Source organism: Peromyscus californicus, unplaced genomic scaffold (genome assembly GCF_007827085.1).
Source record: "Peromyscus californicus insignis strain IS unplaced genomic scaffold, ASM782708v3 Scaffold_13__1_contigs__length_99412109, whole genome shotgun sequence".
Classification (NCBI taxonomy): domain Eukaryota; kingdom Metazoa; phylum Chordata; class Mammalia; order Rodentia; family Cricetidae; genus Peromyscus; species Peromyscus californicus.
The window spans coordinates 14,144,261-14,167,228 of record NW_026294424.1 but is presented as its reverse complement, the minus strand read 5'-3'; the positions used below and the strand labels follow the sequence as shown (position 1 = coordinate 14,167,228).

The window sequence follows — 22,968 nt, the reverse complement described above, 5'->3', positions numbered from 1 at the left end:
CATCATCATAATCATCATTACTATTATTCTCTCATCCTGACCCTACTCCTTTCAGAGTCCTCCACCCCCTAATTCGACTCTACCCCAGATCCATTCCTCCCCCATTTTCCTTCAGAAAAGAGGAGGCCTCCCAGGGGTATCAACCTAACATGGCATAAAAGTTATAATGAGACTAGGCACATACCCTCATATCAAGGCTGGACTAGGCAACCCACCAGGGGGAAAAAGGTCCCAAGAGCAGGCAAGAGTCAAAGACAATCCCCATTCCCACTTTTTTTTTTTTTTTTTGGTTTTTCGAGACAGGGTTTCTCTGTGTAGCTTTGCGCCTTTCCTGGGACTCACTTGGTAGCCCAGGCTGGCCTCGAACTCACAGAGATCCGCCTGGCTCTGCCTCCCGAGTGCTGGGATTAAAGGCGTGCGCCACCACCGCCCGGCCCATTCCCACTTTTAATAGTTCCTTAAGAACATCAAGCTACACAGCCATAACATACATGCAGAGGATCTAGGTCAGACCCATACAGGCTCCCTGATCGTTGCTTCAGTCTTTATGAGCCCCTATGAGCCCTGTTTAGTTAATTCTGTGAACTATGTTCTTCTGGTGTCCTTGACCCCTCTGGCTCCTACAATCCTTCCTCCCCATCTTCTGTGGTTTGCCTGGCTCTGCCTAATCTTTGGTTATGGGTCTGAGCATCAGCTTCCATCAGTTGCTGATGAAACCTCTCTGATGATGCGTGGGTTAGGCTCTGGTCTATGTGTAGCAGAATATCATTCAGAATAATTTCATTGACTTTTTTTCCAGTTGTGTTTGGTTCTATTGTAGGTCTCTGGTCTATTCAGTCTCTGGTTCTTGGACATCCAGGCAGTGTCAGGTGTGGGCTCCCTCTCATGATGTGAACCTCAAGTCGGGCCAGTCGTTGGTTGACTATTCCCACAAGTTCTATATCACCTTTACTGTAGAGTATCTTACAGGAAGAACAAATTTTAGGTGAAAGATATTGTGGCTGGGTTGATGTCCCATTCCTACCAAAGGAAGACTTGCCTGGTTATAGAAGATGACCAGGAGCAGTGATGGTGGACACCTTTAATCTCAGTACTTGGGAGGTAGAGGCAGTGGGTCTCTAAGTTTGAGGCCAGCCTGGTCTACAGAGTTAGTTCCAGGACATCCAGGGCTACACAGAGAAACCCTGACTCATGTAACAAAACAAAAGTCAAAAACAAAAAATAAAGAAAACAAAACAACAAAACCTGACAGAACTAAGTTGTTTAGGCCAAGTGGTGGTGGTGCAAGCCTTTGATCCTAGACCTCAGGAGGTAGAGACCGACAGTCTCTGAATTCGAGGCCAGATTCGTCTACAGAGTAAGTTCCAGGATGGCCAGGGCTACACAGAGAAACCCTGTCTTAAAAAAACTAAAACAAAACAATAAGACAAAACAAAACATTGAACAAATGAAAAAGAAGATGGCCAGTTTAGGCTCTATATCCCCCATTTCTAGGAGTCTTCACTTGGGTTACCCTTACAGATTCCACATTGCCCCTGAAATGGCCCCCAATTGCCATCATCTTTCCCAGTATTCTTTCCCTCCATCCCTCTGCCCCCAGCCTGATTGCCTCCTATTTCTCTCCCCACCCACCCCCAGTCCACTTGCAAAGTCTATTCTATTTCCTCTTCCTAGAGAGCTCCATACATCCCCTTCTTGAACCCTCCTTTTTCCTTAGCCTCTCTGGGTCTGTGGATTATCCTTTACTTAACCACTAATATCCACTTATGAGTGAGAACATACTATGTTTGTCTTTCAGGGTCTGGGTTACCTCACTCAAGATTTTTTTTCTAGTTCCATTCATGGAACCAGAAAATTTCATGATGTTATTTTCTTTGACAGCTGAGTAATACTTCATTGTGTAGATGTACCATTTACATTTGTGTATCCATTCTTTGGTTGAGAAACATCTAGTTTCTGGCTATTCTGAATAAAGCTGTTATGAACATAGTCAAGTATTGTAGGATGGGGTGACTATTGGGTATATGCCCAGGAGTGGTATAGCTGGGTCTTATGGTATATCATTTCCCCAGTTTTGGAGGAACCTCCATATTGATGTCCATAGTGATTGTACAAGTTTGCACAGTAACCAGCAATGGTGGAGTATTCCCCTTGCTTCACATCCTTGACAGTATCAGCTGTCACGTATGTTTTTGATATTAGCCATTCTGAAAGTTGTAAGATGGAATCGCAGAAGTCATTTTGATTTACATTTCTCTGATGGCTAAGGATGTTGAACATTTCTTCAGGTTTTTCTCAGCCATTTGAGATTCTACTATTGAGAATTCTCTACTTAGAGCTGTACCCCATTTTTAAACTGGATTATTTAGTTTGTTGATATCTAGTGTCTTGAGTTCTTTATATATTTTGGATATTAACCATCTGTCAGATGTAGAGTTGGTGAAAATCTTTTTCCATTCTGTATGCTACCATTTTGACCTATTGACAGTCTCCTTTGTCTTACAGAAGCTTTTCGGTTTCATAAGATCCCATTTATTAATTATCAGTCTTAGTACCTGCACTGTCCATGTTCTGTTTAGGAAGCTGTCTCTTGTTACAGTGCATTCAAGGCTATTCCCCACTTTCTCTACTGTCAGGGTCAGTGTATGTGTTTTTATGTTGAGGTCGTTCATCCACATGGATTTGAGTTTTGAGCATGGTGATAGATATGAATCTCTTTGCATTTTTTTACATGGTGATATCTGATTAGACGAGCACCATTTGTTCAAGATGCTTTTTTTACCATTATATATGTTTGGCTTCTTTATAAAAAATCCATAGGTGTGTGGATTTATGTCTGGATTTTCAATCAGTTCCATTCATCAACTTGTCCGTTTTTAATGCCAATACCTTGTAGTTTTTAATTACCTTAGCTCCTCAGTACAGCTTGAACTCAGGGATGGTGATAGTTCTCCAGGAGTTCTTTTATTGTACAGTATTGTTTTAGCTATCCTGAGTTTTTTATTTTTCTGTAAGAAGTTGCATAATTGTTCTTTCAGGGTCTGTAGAATTGTGTTGGGATTTTTATGAAGATTGTGTTGAATCTGTGCTTTTGGATAGATTTTGGTAAGATGACCATTTTTTACTCTGTTAATCCTGCTGATCCCATGAGCATGGGAGATCTTTCCATCTTCTGATATCTTCTCCAAATTCTTTCTTCAATGACTTGAAGTTATTGTCATGCAAGTCTACTTGACTGGTTAGTGCTACCCCAAGATATTTTATATTATTTGTGACTATTATAAAGGGTGTTATTTCCCTAATTTCTTTCTCAGCCCATTTGTTGATTGTATATAAAAGGGCTACTGACTTTTTTGAGTTAATTTTGTATCCAGCCACTTCACTGAACGTATTTATCAACTGTAGCATTCTATCCCTGGTAGAATTTTGGGGATCACTTATGTATACTATCATATCATTTGAAAATAATGATACTTTGACTTCTTCCTTCACAATTTGTATCCCCTTGATCTTTTTCAGTTGTTTTATTACTATAGCTAAAACTTCAAGTACTATATTGAATAGATATGGAGAGAGAGGACAGCCTTGTCTTGTTCCTAATTTTAGTGGAATTGCTTTGAGTTTCTCTGCATTTAATTTGATATAGGTTATAGGTTTGCTATAAATTGTCTTTATTATGTTTAGGTATGTCCCTGTATCTCTGATATCTCCAAGATTTTTATCATGAAGGGCTGTTGGGTTTTGTCAAAGCCATTTCAGCTTCAAATGAGATGATTCTGTGGATTTTTTCTTTCAGTTTGTTTATATGGTGGATTACCATGATGGATTTCTATATGTTGAACTACCCCTGCATCTCTGGGATGAAGCCCACCTGACCATGGTGGATGATCTTTTTTATTTGTTCTTGGATTCAGTTTGCAAGTATTTTATTGAGTATTTTTGCATCAGTGTTCATGAGGGAAATTGATCTATAATTTTTTTTCTTTGTTGAATCTTTGTGTGATTTTGGTGCCATGGTAACTGTGGCCTCATAAAACAAATTGGGCAATGCTCTTTCTGTTTCTTTTTTGTGGAATAATTTGAGGAGTATTGGCATTAACTCTTCTTTGAAAGTTTGTTACAATTCTACACTAAAATGGGGTTTTTATGCTTGGGAGACTTTTAATTATTGCTTTTATTTCCTTAATGGTTATAAGCCTATTTACATTGTTTATTTGATCTCGACTTAACTTTGGTACGTGGTATCTACAAGAAAATTGTCCATTTCTTTTAGATTTTTCAATTTTGTTGAATACAAGTTTTTAAAGTATGACCTAATGTTTCTTTGGATTTCCTCAGTGTCATTTTTGATTTTGTTAATTTGGGAATTCTCTCTGTGTCTTGGATAAGGGTTTGTCTTACTTGTTGATTTTTCTCAAAGAACCAAGTCTTTGTTTCATTGATTCTTTGTATCATTCTCTTTGTTTATATTTTATTGATTTCATCCTCCAGTTTATTTACTATCATATACTTCTCTTGGATATGATTGCTTCTTTTTGTTATAGAGCTTTCAGGTGTACTGAGATTGCTTCAGTTTCTTTGTGTAGACACTTAATTCTGTGAACTTTTCTCTTAGCACTGCTTTCATTGGGACCCATAAGTTTGGGTATGTTGTGCATTTGTTTTTATTGAATTCTAGAAAGTCTTTAACTTTTCTTTATTTCTTCCTTGACCCATTTTTTCCTTCAGTAGAGAGTTGTTCAGTTTTCATGAATTTTTAAGCTTTCCATTGTTTCAGTTGTTGTTGAAATCCAGCTTTAACCTCTGGGAGGTTTAATATGATGCAAAGGGTTATTTCAGTTTTCTTATATCTTTTGAAACTTGCCTTGTGACCAAGTATGTGGTCAGTTTTGGAGAATGCTCCCTGGAGTGCTGAGAAGAAGGTGTATTCTTTTGTGCTTGGGTGAAATGTTAAATAGATATCAGTTAGGATCATTTGGTTCATAATGTCTGGTAGTTCTACTATTTCTTTGTTTAATTTTTGTTTGGCAGACTTGTCCATTGGTGAGAGTAGGGTATTGAAGTCTTCCACTATTAATGTGTTGGTCAATGTGTGATTTAAGTTTTTTTTTAACTTTAATTTTTATTTTGCAATACAATTCAGTACTACATATCAGCCATGGATTCCCTTGTTCTCCCGCCTCCAGCCCCCCTCACCTTACCCCCAGCCCACCCCCCATTCCCACCTCCTCCAGGGTAAAGCCTCCCCCCGCGGACTGAGATCAACCTGGTAGACTCAGTCCAGGTAGGTCCAGTCCGATTTAAGTGATTTAAGTTTTAGTAATGTTTCTTTTCACAAATGTGGGTGCCCTTGTGGTTAGGCATAGATTTTAAGAATTACAATGTCCTCTTGGTGGATTTTTCTTTTTATGAGTATGAAGTATCCTTCCCCATCTGTTTTGATTAATTTTTGTTTGAAGTCTGTTTTATTAGATATTAGAATGGCTACACCAATTTGCTTCATAGGTCTATTTGCTTGGAAAATCTTTTGTCAACCCTTTACTTTGAGATAATGTCTATCTTTGATGTTGAGGTGTATTTCTTGTATGTAGTGGGAGGATGAATCCTGATTTTGCATCCATTCTGTTAGTCTGTGTCATTTTATTGTGGAATTGAGCCCATTAATATTGAGAGGTATTAATGACTAATGATTATTAATTCTTGTTATTTTGTTGTTGTCTTTGGTGATGGTCATGTGTTTGTTAGTGTGAGTGTGTGTGTGTGTGTGTGTGTGTGTGTGTGTGTGTACATGCACACATGCAGGCACTTCCCTTCTTATGGTATTTCTGGTGTGAGATTATTTCCTGTGTTTTCATGGGTGTAGTTGATCTCCTTGGGTTTGAATTTTCTTTCTACTGTCTTCCGTATGGCTGGATTTGTAGATAGACTTTATTTGAAATTGACTTTATCATGGAGTATCTTGTTTTCTCCATCTATGGTGAGGGCTAGAAGAGCTTGCCAGATCTCCAGAACTGGAATTACAGGAAGCTATGAACTGCCATGTGGGTGCTGGGAATGGAACTCAAGTCCTCTGTAAGAGTGGCAAGTGCTCTTAACTACTGAGCCAACTATCCAGCTCCCTATAACTAATTCTTTCAGTACTTACGTAATTTAAATTTATGTCTGGCCAAGTAAATGTGAAAAATTCATCAGACAGAGCTAATCAAAATTGCAAAAATATTTAATATGTGAAAACATGTAATTGAGTAATAGAGAAAATAGAGTCATATTTATGTTAAGTGTAGTTTATTTAAAAAGGTTTAATAATTCTTGAATTTTTCATGGAAATAGCATACTTATGAGGGTAATTAAAGAAGTCAGACAAGTTGGGGTTCACAGTTATCCTGACTTCTGACGAAACTGGAGGTATTGATTCTTGATGCTGAGGAAACTCACGGTTTGCAGTGGGTTTGAGTTCATGAATATATTTTGTATTTCATGTAGAGGTGGGACACCATAGAGGAAAACACAGCCCCTTATTACTCTAAGGAGCCAAGTCAGAGCCAGTAGTGCAGATATCAAGGTGATTATCTGTCAATGATGTCTTACTATTTGTAAGTTTAGTTTTATAACAAAGAACCAGAACTGAGCACATTTTATCTTGTTTCTAAGCCTAATTTTCCTTCATAAAGTAAGGAAGGGGGTGGTAGAAGACATTCTTTTAGTAACTTATAAAATATTTTAAGTAAATTTGATTTCATAGATGTGTTTAACTTTAAACAGCTGACTTAATTTTTCTTAGTTACCTATCTGTAAATTACTCAAAGTCCAAAAGGACCAAAATTTGCTAAGTAAAAATCATTTATTTCTATCCCATATACAAATAGAAGTACATTTTGAAACATTTGAGGTGTTTGCATGAGTGGCAGACTTTCCTTTTTTGTGTTATGTATATCTTAACTAAAGATTCTGAGACTTTTTCCTCTGCATTATTTGTTCTAAATTTATATTAGCCTTACAGATAATTAATATTTAAAATTCTATTTCTAATGCAGGCTAAAAATCTCATAGAGAGATTTTTTAATCAGCAAGTAGAAGTCCTGGGCAAACGTGTGGAGCCACTGCCTGAAATATACTACATTGAAGGAACCCTTCAAATGGTGTGGATTAACCGCTGCTATCCAGGGTACGGGATAAATGACCTGAAACATCCAAGGTGCCCTGAGTGCTGTGGTATGTAATAAACTACGTTTCATGTTTTATGTGGATACAAGTTCACTTACTTCAATTATGTTTAACTGAATGTTTTCGTCTTTTAAAACTGTTGTTTAGATTTTAACTTAAATAATATATTTGAAGAAACTGCATTCTAAATATGTACAAAGAAAAAACTGCCTTAACTTTTAAAATAACATATTTTATTATAGTTTTGAGAATTCTATGCAGTTTATCTCAGATCCCATTCCCGCCTCCTCCTCCTGACCCTTCCCACAGATACTGTCCCTTTACTCCTCCACTTTTTGTCCTCTTCAGAATTGAAAAAGGAGAAAGAAACTGTCTTGTCGCAGATGTCCTGGTCCTCTGGCTCTTCCAGCCTTCCTGCCTCCTCTTCTATAATGTCCCCTAGGTCTTAAGTGTAGAGGGTGTTTTGTAGATCTATAATGTTTCAAGATTAGTAGTTGTGGCGACATGAGCGGTTGTGGCGTTTGAGAATTACATCTATCAGCTGCAAAGAGAAGCTTCTTTGATGAGGGGTGAGAGCACATTCACCTGTGGATAATAAAGGCGAGTGTTTAGACAGCAGTTAGAAATTATACTGGATGAGCAGAGTGACAGTAGTCGGTTCTCCTCCATGACCTGTGCCTGAAGTGTGTCTTCAGCATTAGTGCACTAACTTCTTTTTCTAGAAGGCACCTAGGGCACAGCCTATAATGGTTTGGGGGTCTATTGGGTTCTCCTGACCAATAATTTGAAAGCAGATTTACCATGCCTGGCATTGGGGGTTGTGTTAACCTATGCTTTGAGGGAGAGTATTGCCACCCCAAGTGATCTAACTTCATTTAAAACGCATCTCTCTCTCTCTCTCTCTCTCTCTCATATATATATATATATATATATATATATATATATATATATATATATATATATATATATATAGCTTAATATTATATGTCATTTGAAGGAAATCTAAAATGATTCCTTATGGCATTGTCAAATATTCTTAGTGTTATTTATCTTCCTGTAACCTTTTCACTCTCTGCTCCACCCCAGGTTAGTCTCCCTGACCCATTTTTCTCATTTCTTCCTTCATAGCAACTGTGTCCTACTATTCCTCTCTCTAATGCCCTTGCCTCCTACCTTAGTTCCTTTTTACTTTTCTATTATTTGCAGTTGCTCTAGGTTATATACTCAGATCTAAAGATTTGGAGCTGATATCCACAGAGAAAACATGAAGTCTTTGTCTTTCTAGGTCTGGCTTACCTCATTCAGTATATTTTCTAGTTTCATCCATTCACCTAAAAATTTCATTATTCCATTTTTTCTTTATTCTGGGTAGAATTTCACTGATTATAAATACTATATTTTCATTACTCATGCTTCAGTTGGAGGACGTTTAAGTTGTTTCCACTTCCTAGCTATTGTGAATAGAACAGCAGTGGACATAACTTAGCAGGTATCTATGAATTATGATGTGGAGTCTTTTGGCATATGCTGAGGAGTGGTCATATGGTAGTTTTATTTTTAGCTATTTGAGAATTTTCCACACTTATCTTCATAGTAGCTTTACCAGTTTGCAGTCCACTATTGGTGAAATTATTAAGGCCACTCCACGTAGTTAAAAGGAAGAATTATTTAGTGGGTAACTTACAAATGAAGGGATAGGTAGGTTGCAGGGTCTGGGGAAGGTGTATTGCAGTCCAGCAGTGTTCTCTGGAGCTCTGCTTGGCCCACCTCCACCATCCAGGATCCAGGAATAGAGAGCGAGCTGGCCCATCTGGGTCTCGGGTCCCCAGGGTCCTTCCTTGGCCCTGCCTTGTAGGCGTGACAGTTGCCGAAGCCTCAATGAGGGTTGGAACTTCCAGATCAAATCTGGAATGGCTACCCACTAAATCTCCCCCTTTTTGTCTAAATAAGAAGGTTCTAACCTAATACAAGACTATATACAAAGGAATGGTTATCAAATATTGTCCAGGAATAATGAGGGATAATGACCTAGATAAGATGGAAGTACAACCAATGCGAACAATATCAAGCAAGAAACACATACTAAAATCCAGAGATGTATAGAGCATAGGTAAATGGCATGTTACAAAGATCATTCCAAAAGGTGTCCTATCCTAAAGAACCTGAATCTAATACTTAATATGTTCTATCTAAGATAAGACTCTTAATCTCAGGGTCGTGGGTTTGTGCCCCACGTTGGGCGCCAGATATTGGTGAAATTATTAAGGCCACTCCACGTAGTTAAAAGAAAGATTTATTTAGTGGGTAATTTACAAATGAAGGGATAGGTAGGTCGCGGGGCCTGGGGAAGGTGTATTGCAGTCCAGCAGTGTTCTCTGGAGCTCTGCTCGGTCAACCTCCACCATGCAGGGTCCAGGAATAGAGAGCGAGTTGGCCCATCTGGGTCTTGGGTCCCCAGGGTCCTTCCTTGGCCCTGCCTTGTAGGCGTGACAGTTGCCAAAGCCTCAATGGGGGTTGGAACTTCCAGATCAAAGCTGGAATGGCTACCCACTACATCCCACCAGTACTTGCATCTATGATAACATTTGTTGTCAGTTGTTTTCTTTATCTTACCTATTCTGACTGGGGTAAGATGATGTATTAGGGTTCTCTAGAGGAATGGAACTTATAAAATGAATATATACATATACGTGTGTGTGTGTGTGTGTGTGTGTGTGTGTGTGTGTGTGTGTATGTATGTATGTATGTATTTATATGATATTTATCAGAATGGCTTACATGCAGTAGTCCAGCTAGTCCCACAATGGCTATCTACCAATGGAAGGCGCAAGAATCAAGTAGTTGTTCAGTCCATGAGGCTGGATGTCTCAGTTGCTCTTGAGTATACATCAGAATAGAAGTAGGCTCTAATACTATTGAAGGAGTGGACTTGACAACTAGAGCAAGCAGGCAAAGAGCAAGCACTTCCTTTTTCCGTGTCATTTATATAGGCTGCCATTAGGTGTGGCCCAAATTAAAGGTGGGTTTTCCTACATCAAAAGATCTGGATTAAAAGCTGATCTTCCCACCTCAAATAATTTAAGCAAGAAAAATATTCTCTCAAAGGTGTACTCAGACACTTTGGTATTAGTTACTTCCAGATGTAGACAAGTTGATAACCAAGAATAGCCATCTTCTCAAAGTTGTTTTGATTTTTATTTCCCTAATTGCTAAGCATGGTAAATATTTCTTGAGATATTAGCCATTTTTTATTTCTTCTTTTGAATCTTCTCTGTTCAGAGATATAGTATACTTTTTAGTTGGGTTGCTTGTTTTCTTGTTTGTGTCTGTGTCTCTGTGTGTGTTTTCTGAATTTCAATCCTCTATCAGATGTAAAGCTGGAAAATATTCTCACTTTGGGGGCTCCTCTTCACTCAGTTGATTATTTTCTGAATTTCAATCCTCTATCAGATGTAAAGCTGGAAAATATTCTCACTTTGGGGGCTCCTCTTCACTCAGTTGATTATTTACTTTGTTGTACACAGTTTTTAGCTTAATGAGACCCCATCTGTTGGTCTTAATTCTTGGGCAAATAAGGCGCTTTTAGGAAAGTACTTTCCTACTACATTGTGTTATAGGGTGCTACTTGTCTCCTTGTTTCTGCGTTTTAGGTTGTTGTTGGTTTTTTTTAATTTAACTTCTTTATTGACTCTAGGAATTTCACATCATGCACCCTAATTCTGCTCACCTCCCAGTCACCCATCTCCTCTCCTCATCTGAAGTCTTTGTTCATTTGTAGTTTGTTTTTTGTGCAAGGTGATAGATATGGGTCTAATTTAGTTCTTCTACATGTACATGTCCAGTTTTCTCAGTACCATTGGCTGTCTTCTCCAGTATGTACTTGTGTCAAATATCAGATGACTGTAATCACATGAACCCATATTTGGGTCACCTGTTTTCTTCCATTGATATAAATGTCTTTTGTTTTGTTTTGTGTTTGTGCTTGTACTATGCCATTTTTATTACTATAGCTATGTAGATCCATTCCTTCATTTCAGGGATAAAGCCAACTTGATCAGGATGGACAATTTGATATATGCCCCTGTATTTGGCTTAAAAGTATTTTTGATTGACTTTTGAATCTATGTTCATTCAGAGATGTTGTACTAATTTTGTGTGTGTGTGTGTGTTTGTTTGTTTTAGTTTTTTCATTTTTCTGGTAGAGTTATACTAGTTTCATAGATAAGTTTGAGGGAACACCTTCTGTTTCTATTTCTTTGAGTAATTTAATAAGTATTGGTTGTAGATCTTCTTTGAAAGTTTGGTAGAATTCTGATGTGTATCCATCTAGACCTGGGCTTATTTTAGTGAGAAGGCTTTTTATCACTATTTAGATCTCCTTATTTGTTAATGAGTCAGTTTAAATTGTTACTCTTCTTCCAGCTTTTGGTGGTTTGAATGGATTTAAATGTTTGTCCATTTATTTTAGGAGTTCCAACTTAATGAATTATAGGTTTTTAAAGTATTTCCTCAAAATATTTTGGATTTTTGTGGTGTCAATTATAATGTTTCCTGTTTTGTCTCTTATTCTATTAATTTGAGTTCTCTCTTTCTTTTGGTTAATTAGGCAACTAATCTGTTGAACTTGTTTATTTTCTCGCAGAACTACTTCTTAGATTTATACTTGATCCCTTGTTCTTTTTCATATATTAATTTTGTAATTTTTGTTCTGATTTTTATTATTTCTTGCCATTTACTGAAGTTTTGCTTGATTTGTTCTTGTTTTTCCAAATTCTTGAGTTGCATTATAAAGGAATTTATTCATGCTCTTCCTGGTTCTGTGATGTAGGTGCTTAGAGATGTAAATTCCCCTAAGACTGTTTGTAGTATGTCCCAGTGGTTCTTCTATGTTGTGTTTTTGTTTACATTTAGTTCCATAATTCCTTTTTTATTTACTGAGTTCCTCTTTGACCCATTCATTATTCATTATTGCATTGTTTAATCTTCATGAATTTGTATTTTTACTAGAGATGAACTTGCTGTTTGATTATAAGTTTTATTGCCTTGTAGTCAGATACAATACATGATTTATTTCAGTTTTTCTGAATTTGTATAGATTTGTTTTGTGCCCAGTATATAGTCTATTTTAGAGAAGCTTCCATGGGCTGTCAAGTAAAATGTATATTCATTGGTGTTAGGGTGGAATATATTATAGATACCTTTTAGGTCCATTTGGTGTATGATGTCATTTAATTCTGAGGTTTCTCTGTTTTTACCCAGATGATCTGTTTGTTGGAAAAAGTGAGGTATTGAAAGTCACCCACTATTATTGAGTTGGAGTTAATCCGAATTTTTAAGTCCAGTAGTATGCATTTTACAAAATTGAGAAGGCCAATGTTTGTTGCATATATGTGTATGATTGTGATGTCTGCTAGGCTAGTTATTCCCTTGATTAGAATGAAGTGTTAATAATCCCATTGATTGAGAATAAGATTACTACCACAATTTAAAGCCAAATTTGAAGCAAGCTTTAATTAAATACTGGCCAGGTCAATGGGTTCTGGCCAGGTTCACACCCAGGTTCCTGAGAAATGGCCCAGAAACAAGTATGGTTTAAGAAGGGTTTCAGGCACCAGGCCAAGCTCCAGGAGTCCAGTTGAAGAGAGAGAAGAGGGATTCTATGAGCAAGGGGCTTCACGATCATGATGGGGAAATGTACAGAGACAACCAAACCAAACTAGTGGGGAGCTCATGAACTTTAGACCAAAAGCTGTGGAGCCTCCATGAGCCTGGACTAGGCCCTCTGCATAAGTGAGACAGTTGTGTAGCTTGATCTGCTTAAGGAGCCCCCTGGCAGTAGAATAAGGATCCACCCTGGGTACATGAGCTGGCTTTTTGGAGTCCACTACCTATGATGGGACACCTTGCACAGCCTTGAGACAGTGGGAGGGGCTTGGACTGCCTCTGCTGAATGTACCAGGCTCTGTTGACTCCCCATGGGGAGGCCTTACTACCTTGTCAGAGGAAGGAATGGAGGGTGGGTTGAGGGGGGAAGGCTGGAGGGGTGGGAGGAGGGAAGAGAGGGGAATCTGTGGTTGGTATGTAAAATGAAAAAAAGTTTCCTTAATAAATTTTAAAAAAAGAAAGGATTTTAGGACTTATAAAGGAAACACTATAATTCATTGCATTTCCCATCAGATCCAATCAGGGGCAAGCATACATCCTGACATATTTCCTGCCTACATACCTCCTGCCTACATGTGACCAAGCACATCTGGTGCAGATGGGTCAACCAAACTCGATAGGAGCGTGAAAATGTGTGGCTTGTTATCTCTCAAAAAATAGCCTCCAGCATTTCAGGAACTATCTGTCCTTGGGCAAGGGGCTTGCAGATTAGAGGCATTTTTGTTTTATAGATCTCTAAGGCGTAGTAATTAAAACTTACAATGTAACTTTGACTTTCATGATGTCCTTCTGTATCTCTTATTTGTTTTAGTTTGAAGTCTATTTTGTCAGGTAATAGGAAATGGATAGATACCTACTTGCTTTCTGATCTCATTTGCTTTTATCCCTCATTCTTTTACTTTAAAGTGGCCCCTATCTTTGAAGGAAAGATGAATTGCTTTTAGAAAATAGACACATGGATTTTGTTTGTTTCTTTTTTGTTTGTTTGTTTTTTGAGACAGGGTTTTTCTGTGTAGTTTTTGGTGCCTGTCCTGGATCAGGCTAGCCTCGAACTCACAGAAATCTGCTTGCCTCTGCCTCTCGAATGCTGGGATTAAAGGCATGCCACCACCACTTGGCTGATTTTGTTTCTTAATCATTCACCTAATCTTTATCTCTTGATTGGTGAGTTGAAGCTGATGAAAGGTAGGTGTCATTGTAGTCATTTTGTTGTTGTTGGCTCTTTGTGCTCTTAATCTTACCTTTTTTTTTTTGTAACAACACCATTTGTTTTCTTTCTACAGTTTCTGGACTATACTTAGCGTCAGTTTGAAGTATTGTTTCCAGTGTTCTTTGTAGAGCTAATTTGGTTGACATTTTTTTTCAGCTTGCTTTTGTTTCTAGCAAGAAGTATAGTTTTATTTTTACTGTACATGTGTAAAACATTAGGACCAACATTTTAACCAAAAATGAAGAAAAAGCTCCTATGGAAAAAATGACATTGAAATTGGGATGTAGATGCTAAGAGGGGGTAGTACTTTAGCCCCTTTGAGCTATAGCAACTCTGATTGGTCCAAGAAATGAAGATACTGAGAGGATGTAAGAGGGAGACAAAGGATAGCAATTTATTGAGGAAATGGGCCTGGAATCAGACCACATGGTGGAACTGGGGCTGTAGAGGATGTCTGAGTAAAGGAAGGGGGACACCACTGGAGGGGGTCTCAGAGAGCCGGTGTATCCATGAGGGGGCATCAGTGGAGGAGGTCCACACATACCATGTGGAGGCATGGGACCTAGGTGATTCATGAATGTCTTAGGGTTTCTGTTGCTGTGAAGAGACACCATGACCATGCAACTATTATAAAGGAAAACATTTAAGTCAGTGACTTACAGTTTGAGAGGTTAAGTCCATTATCATCATGATGGGACATGGCGGCATGCAGGCAGACATGGTCCTGGAATAGTAGCTGAGAGCCCTATATCTTGTAAGCATCAGGAAGTCAATTGAGACACTGGGTAGTATCTTGAGCATAGAGAGCCTCAAAGTCTGCTACCACAGTGACACACTTCCTCCAACAAGGCCACATCTACTTCAACAAGGCCATATCTCCTATTAGTGACACTCCCTATGAACTTATGGGGGCCAATTACATTCAAACTACCTTATGAGAGATCCAAAAGGTGGCCCTCAGAGGCAGGGGTTGTGCCCATTGGTTGAGGTCCGGGATGATGCATTACAGGAGGTGGATAGAGGGGGTGGCCATGAGAACCATGGTGAGCCAGCTGCATCTGGGACATGGGGGTATCCCACCTGGTGGGAATGAATGAGGATGTGAATGTCTGTGTCCAGGATGTCCTGGAGTTCCTGCTGTTGGGGGGCATGTCCTCTAGCTCCAGATGGCATAGGTGGAAGTGCCATGGCTGGGCATATCCTAGAGGGAGGGCTCCAGGAGTTGGCACTGGAGGTGGGAAGGAGCCAGGAAGAGGCATGCCTGGTGGAGGAAGCCCAGAGCCCAGACATGAAACCATAGGATTGGGAGCACTGAGGAGGTGCATCTACAAACAGCTGATGACGATAGTTAGCCTGGACAGTGGCTTCTAGGCTGTCAGAAGTTGTTGAACTACTGAGCCATGGCACTCCTTAGAGTCCTTTTTGAAGCCATAAGACAAAGTGATACCACGGTACAGAGATATTCCCCATTTGTAGCACGAATTTCAAAAGGTCTTATTAATAAAAACAAACCCAGAACCAAGTATTGGGGTGAATGCTGAAAGATCAGAGAAACAGAACAAGCCACAGCTAACCTCGCCTCTCCAGTTCCTCAGCTGATCTTGTTTCCTCAAACTGGAAGCCTCTGTGTCGTCTTCGAATGGATCTCAGCTGAACTGCTGCTAAAAGCTAAAAGCTTTAAAAGGCTCTAGTTTCTGGTTCTCATACCTTATATACCTTTTTGCTTCCTGCCATCACTTCCTGGGATTAAAGGCATGTGTCATCATGCCTGGCTGTTTCTAGTGTGGCTTTGAACTCACAGAGATCCAGACAGATCTCTGCCTCTAGAATGCTAGGATTAAAGGCATGTGCTACCACTGCCTAAACCTATGTGTAATATAGTGGCTATTCTGTTCTCTGACCCCCAGATAAGCTTATCGGGGTACACAATATATCAACCACACCCATTTATGACCTCAGTTGCTGCATCCAAAGCATATGAATCAAATTTAATGAAGGCATAACCCTTAGAGTTTCCTGTGTCAGAGTCCTGAATAATCCTGGGGGAGGGGGTTGTAAGATGATCCCCAAGAAAGTACTCTGAAAGAGTTATAAGGCAGCATCTCAATTTCTGGGTCCAAGTTCACAATGAAAATATTGGTTCCTACATCCTTGTTTTTGTTGTGAGCTGATGCCTTGTTCACCGGTATTTGCTTCCCCTAGAATTTGATCATGTTCATAATTTTAATGATACAGTCATATCTTCCTCACTCAAGAATTCAACAAAGCCATAGCCTTGGGACTGGCAATGACTCTGTACTTTGGCATGTGGATGTTGACCACTGACCCTGCCTGGAGAAAGAGCTCCCACAGCAGTGGTTCACTTACTTCCTCATTTAGACCTCCCACTGCAACGGTATATCCTGGCATCCCAAGTCATAGATCCATCTGGCAGCCATGGTGAAAAGGCTTCCTCTGCCTCTAAGCAGCAGTGTTACCCTCTTTGTAGCTTGTTTATATGATGGAAAGTTTTTCTTTAAAATATGACAGAATGTTCTGTGGGATACAGTAGTCTAGGTTGACATCAGTGGGTTTAGAATTGGGTTACATTTCTCTAGACTCTTTCAGCTTTTAAAGTTTCTATTGAGAAATCAGCTGTTATTCTGATGAGTTTTTTCTCTTGGTACCTTCAAGTTCTATTTTTGTTCTGTATACTTAATGTTTTTACTATGATATGGCATGGAGAGTTTCTTTTCTGGTCCTATTTGGTATTCTTTGTGGTTCTTATGTCTATATGAGTATGTCTTTCCTTAATTTGGGCAAATGTTTTATGATTTTGTTGAAAATCTGGTCTATTCTGTTTGCTTCTTTTTTGGTTTTTCGAGACAGGATTTCTCTGTGTAGTTTTGGTGCCTGTCCTGGGTCTCACTCTGTAGACTGGCCTCAAACCCACAGAGATATGCCTGGCTCTGCCTCTGAGTGCTGGGATTAAAGGCATGTGCCACCAACGCCCAGCTGCTTCAAATTCTTAATCTATGTCTATAACTCAGTAGTTTGGTCTTTTCATTGTATCTTACAGTTCTTGTTTGTTTCTTTTGTGTATTTAAAAATATTTATATTCTTTGTTTGCTTGGTCTAATTCCTCTACTTTCTCTTAAAGTCATGGTATCTTCTACATGATCCTTTCTACTATAAGACTTTCTCCTGAGTTTTCTAATTGGGTCATTGAATTTTTCAATTCCAAGTTCTCTTCAGTATTTCAATCTCTTTTCTACTGAATTAATTCCCAATCCTGAGTTTTCCTCACCATTCTATTCAGAACTATATTTGTATTTTCTTAGACATCACTGATGTGTTATTGATACCCTCTTAAGTTCAGTGAGGTGTTTTTTCACATCTTCTTTAAGCCCTTTAGTTTTTTGATTATAGTTTCCCTTTTCAATTCTGCATCCTTGGGTTCATTTATGTAATTCTCACTAGAGAACATTTCTACAGGTTTGATAAGAGATGAACTGTCTTTGCTTTTCTTGTTGTTTGTATGTGACCTGTGCATGTAGACTTTCTTTGGTTTTGTGGATTATGAGAGATTCTAGCATGCCTTAGCTTAGATCAGGTCAGGAGCTGAGTGATGGGAACTAGGTAGGAAAATCTGGTGCATGAGCTGCTTGATGGGACCTAGGTCAGTAAAGCTGGATTGTGAGCCATGCGTCTGGAGCTAGGCCTGTTGGTGTGGAGGTAAAGGCTGGGGCGGAAGTTGGGCTAACTCATCTGGCAAAGCCAGCTGGCATCCAGAACTAGGTCTACAGGTGTCAAGCAGCCTTAATTTTGAGTTTGATTCTAACATTACTACAAAGAGTATTTAGGAGCAGTATTGAAGTGATATCAGGAGAAAGAATTCTTTACACTAAAAACAGCAGATAAGTGACACTTCTTGAAGCATCTGGTTTTTATTTTTGTTTTGTATAGTTCTGCAGTTCAGTATGGGTATTTGTGACTTTTGTTTGTCTGTGTTTTTAAATTTTACTTCCCTCACTGATTTGACAGTTTCACACATGTAAATAACACATTCTTGTCACACTCATCCTTCTACACGCCAGTGTCTCCTGCCCCCAACTATCTACCTTCCACCGATCCCCAGCCCCACTTTAATGTCTTTTTCCCCTCTTTTTGTGTTGTGAACAACTGATGTAGTGGGACAACTGAGTGGACATAGATGTGAAGCTATCAAATGGAACATGAGTAACTCACTGCTAGTTACATCCCTGAAGACAGTGGTCTCCTTTCCTCCAGCAGCCCTCTGTGGCTCTTAGCTCCTCTGGGCAGAGGGGGGCTCCAGAAGTCCCTGACAAATAAGTGACTGAGTATCTTCTGGTTTAGTCTTATGGAACCAGCTACATTTGAGTTCATAAAGGCTTCAGTGATGTCATACCTATTAGCATTGCATAATGCCCCTGCCCCATGTGTCAGTGCTTATGTTCTTTCTAGCCCCTCTTCTGTGTTCCTTGATCTTAGGAGAGGATACTATGGATGTGGCTTCTCTTTTCATCTGAACACTCAGCTGTCACATGCTCTCAGCTCCTTGAACATCCATGACTTTCTGCATTATCCACTGCAATGGTGGCTTTGATCTAGTCTGAGGACAGTACTGGTCTGTGGGTGTAAACATAAATATTTAAGAGGTTGCTTGATACCCATCCATATTCCTGTTTGGACATTGTCACTCCAGTATTCCCTCCTGTTTACATAACACATGTGTTCTACCAGCCTCAGCCTCCTTTACATTTCTTCTCTCTTCCACCATGTTCCTTTCTCACTCCCATGTCTCTGCAGACATTCCAGTTTAATCAAACAAACATAAATATTTTAAGCTCTGCTGTATATATGATAGAAACATGGAGCATTGATTTTCTAGACTTGTATTAATATGCTCACTATTTTTTCCAGTTAGACCCATTTTCTTGAACTTTTCATAATCTAACCTTCCTTTATAGCTGAATAAAATTCCACACTATATATGGTGTGGAGTAGATTGTTCTATAATTTCCTTTTCTTTTGTTTTTGTGTCATTATATAGTTTTAGAACCAGGGAAATATTGGTTTCATAAGAGTTTGTAAGTATTCTTTCCATTTCTGTTTTACAGGCCAATTCAAGTAGTATTAGTATTGTTACATCAGTCTATAATTTTTTGGTCTGTAATTTCTTTTTCTATTATTTCTGATCTGCTTTTGTTATCACTTGATTCTTGCTTTGTAGAAAGAAATGAAAAGTCTTTTTTTTTTCTAGTTGCTTTAAGGTGTTCAATAAAGGTCTGGTAGAATCCTACAGTGAAACCTTCTGGACTGTGGCTTTTGTTAGTTAGATTTTTTTTAAAAGAAAATTAATTGCTTCAATCTCATTGCACATTATGCATCTTTTAAAATTATTTAAATCATCTTTGGTAGGGCATTGTGCTGGCCTAGTCTTCTGTCAACTTGACATACAAACTAAAGCTATCTGAAAGGAGAGAACCTCAGTTGAGAAAATGCCTATATAAGATCTGGCTGTAAGGGATTTTCTTAATTAGGGATTGATGGGGGAGGACCCAGCCCATTGTGTGTGGTGCCATCCCTGTGTTGGTGATCCAGAGTTCTATAAGAAAGCAGGCTGAGCAAGCCATAGGGAGCAAGCCAGTAAACAGCACCCTTCCATGGCCTGTGCATTAGCTTCTGCCTCTAGGATCCTTTCCTGTTTGAAGTCCTGTCCTGACTTCCATTGGTGATGAACAGCAATATGGAAGTGTAAGCCAAATAATCCCTTTCCTCCCCAACTTGGTTTTTGGTCATGGTATTTCATTGCAGTAATAGAAGCCCTGATTAAAACAGGCATATGTATAAAAAAATTCATCTATTTCTTTTTTATTTTTCTAATTGGAAGAAAATGCCATTTGTAAGATATGATTTGTAAGGTTTTTCCAAAATCCGTTGGTATGTTTTAGTGTCTCATCTCTCTTTTCATTTCTAATTTTGAGTTTTATTATTTCTAATAAATTGAGTTTCACTCTATTGTTTAATAATTAATATATTTATTTTTGTTTTTGTAATTCCATATTTTTATATAATGGACAATGATCATATCCACTCCCACTTCTCCCCTCAAGCTCTCCCCAGCTTGGACTCCCCACAACACATCTACCTCCCAATGTCATGCCCTTTTTTTTCTTTTATATCCTGCTGTGTCCGGTCAGAGCTGTCTGTATGTGTGTGGTTGTGGGATTATCCACTGAAGTGTGGGCAACCTACTAGTGGCCACATCACCAAAGAAAAACCACTGTCCCTTTCCCAGCCACCATCAACTGCCAATAGTTTGCAGCTAGTGGCAGATCCTCATGAACTAGTCTCATATCCATACTGTAATTTTGACTAGCTTGACCTTGTTCAGGTCGTACACAAGTAACCACAGCTCTGTCAGTTTATGAGTACAAGAGCTGTGGCATGCACAGAAGACAAGACTCCTCAATACTCTTTCCCATTCTGCAGCTCCTACCTTTTCTGCCTCCTTTGTGATGTTCCATGAGTCTTTGTGGGGTAGCTTAAAAAAGATGTCCCATTTAGTACTGATTCCTCACAGTAACTTATTCACAGCATTCTGACCAGTTATCAGTCTCTGTATTAACTGATGCCCATTGTACAAAAGCTTCTCTTATTAAGGTTAACAGTCTGGGTTTATGTTTACACACAAAATATTTAGAAGGTAGATTGTCAGCATAATTATTTAGAGAAATAGCAAGTTAGTTTCTATGTAGGGCCTATGACTTCTCAGCCATGACATTTTGACTATGCATGGATTTCTGCCAATGAAGCAGGCCTTAGATCCAATTACAAAGTGGTCCATTACCTTATAGTTGTCATACTACTATTTTTCCAGTGATAACATTTTGCCTGATAGATTAATATTTTGTAACATGCAGAAGCCAGTGTAGGATAAGATCATTGAAATCTTTTATCCCCCAACAGCTTGCATATTACCTTTGGCATTATGAAAGCGAGTTAGTATATAGAAGAAGATTTCCTGTTTGGTTCAAAATTGATGTCTCTGTCTTGCAACCAACATGTTTTATGTATTCAGCATTAGTATCTTGCTATATAGTTGTGGTGGGTAATCAAGAGGGCAATAGTGTTTGTTCTTTAGAGACTTCTAGAATCTCTGACCAGTAACTCATAGTGAAGTGTCTCGTGCCTGGCACTGCAATTTCATTTAGTATCTCTTATCTTCTTGGAGCAATATGCATGTACCTCTGCTCAAACTCTTCTTTTTAAAAATTATATTTTATAATTAGCTTACTAGTCACTGGGCTTCCATAAGGCTTTTTTATACCTCCTTAGTTTTGGTTAACCCATTCCCTTCTTTTTCCTGTCTCCCATCCTCCTGCCCATATCTCCACTTAAACCTTTCACTTCCAGTATTTCCTCCTTTCATATCATGTGGGTCCTGCCATCTTTTCCAAGTATATCTTTTATTTAGTTCTACGATTATAGGTTTCCATTTGGTTTTTCACATACCCTGCCTTCTGATTAACCTTACCCCTCCCTCAGGCCTCAATCTCTGCACCTCTACCTTCTTAAGCCTATTTGGCCCAAGTATTCTACCTCTTTATGTTTATTTTACTGACACTATACTCTTCTTCCTCCCTTAGTGCATCCCCATTGGACAAGAGTCATCCCCTCCTGGATTCCCCTTGCACTATAAGTTAAGCACATGAAACAGAGTTGAAGCCACGATTCTTGAAAGAGAACATGTGACATTTGTCATCCTGGACCTGTGTTACTCAGTATAATCTTTTTCAAATTCTGTTCATTAACCTGCAAATTGCTTTATTCTTATCAGCTAAACAATCCCATTGTGTATACTATAGTTTCCTTATCCATTCATCTATTGATGTACATCTAGATTAGCTCTATTTTCTAGCCATTCACAGTAAAGCAGCATTGGACATGAAATTAATGTTAAAGTATCTTTGTAGTAGGGTATAAAGTTCTTTGGGTAGATGCCAGGAGTGATATAACTGGGTTGCATGGCAGGCCAATTTTTAGTTTTTGTTCGTTTTTAAAGTTAACTGCACACTTATCTACAAAGTAGCTACACTTGTTTACACTCCAGTGGTTTAGAAGAGTTCCCTCTTCTCCACATTCGCTCTAGCATTTGTTATTTGTAATCTTGATGGTGACTGTTTGAACTGAGGTGGGTTAGGTCTTAAAACAGCCTTTAGTCTGTTGTTTCCTGAAGACTGAGGATGGTGAACAGTTCATTGTTTGCTAGTCCTCTGTGCTTCTTTTGAAATTTTTCTCTTTGGTTCCATGGTCTACTGTTTTTGTTGAGTTGTTTATTTTCTCACCGTTTTTAAATTTTTAAAAATTTATTCTTGGAGAGTTTCAAGTTCTGTACAATGTGTTTTGGTCATGTTCATACTCCCTCAACTCTTCCCAGATTCATCTCTACTTCCCTGTCCAGCAAAATTTGTGGCCTTTAAAAAAAAAAAAACTGCCCAAAATATTCATGGATGGGTGCTCTTCCAGTGCAACATGGTCAACTTCCCAGAGGCTGCATTAGAGAAAACTGGACCCTCCTTTCCTAGCAACTGACAGTTACCAGTTGTTTCACAACTGTGGATGAAATTGGGTGCCCAACCCCCTTTCTGTGTGGGGATTTGGTCTGGCTTGGGCTGGCACATGTTTTATGTGTGCAGTCACAAAATGCAGTTACTTCATATGTGGAATTGTCCTGCTGTGTCCTCCAGATGGATCCTTGTAGTCATCACAACCGCTGTCTCCTTACACTCGTTCTACCCCCTCTCCTGTAGTGATTCTTGAGCCTTGGGTGTGGATGTGTGTGGATCTATCCCTTTAGGACTGATCACTATGCAGTCTCTCGTTCTTTGCATCTTGGGTAATTGTGGGTACCTGTGTTAATTGCC

At 38.9% G+C, this 22,968-nt stretch overlaps 2 protein-coding genes and 1 pseudogene across 3 annotated transcripts in view; 1 reads left to right on the top strand and 2 right to left on the bottom strand.

The window, feature by feature from the left end:
- Positions 1-22,968, bottom strand: part of Spata48 (spermatogenesis associated 48) — a 231,351-nt gene that overhangs the window by 168,868 nt on the left and 39,515 nt on the right. The window lies entirely within an intron of this gene.
- Zpbp (zona pellucida binding protein) overlaps positions 1-22,968 on the top strand; it is a 153,973-nt gene that overhangs the window by 110,011 nt on the left and 20,994 nt on the right. For both annotated transcript variants that reach the window (XM_052734501.1, XM_052734500.1), the window contains one exon: positions 7,035-7,212. In XM_052734501.1, coding sequence (XP_052590461.1) covers positions 7,035-7,212 — 178 coding nt within the window. The remainder of the gene's footprint in view (positions 1-7,034; positions 7,213-22,968) is intronic.
- LOC128108994 (splicing factor 3B subunit 4-like) lies at positions 14,966-16,497 on the bottom strand (annotated as a pseudogene).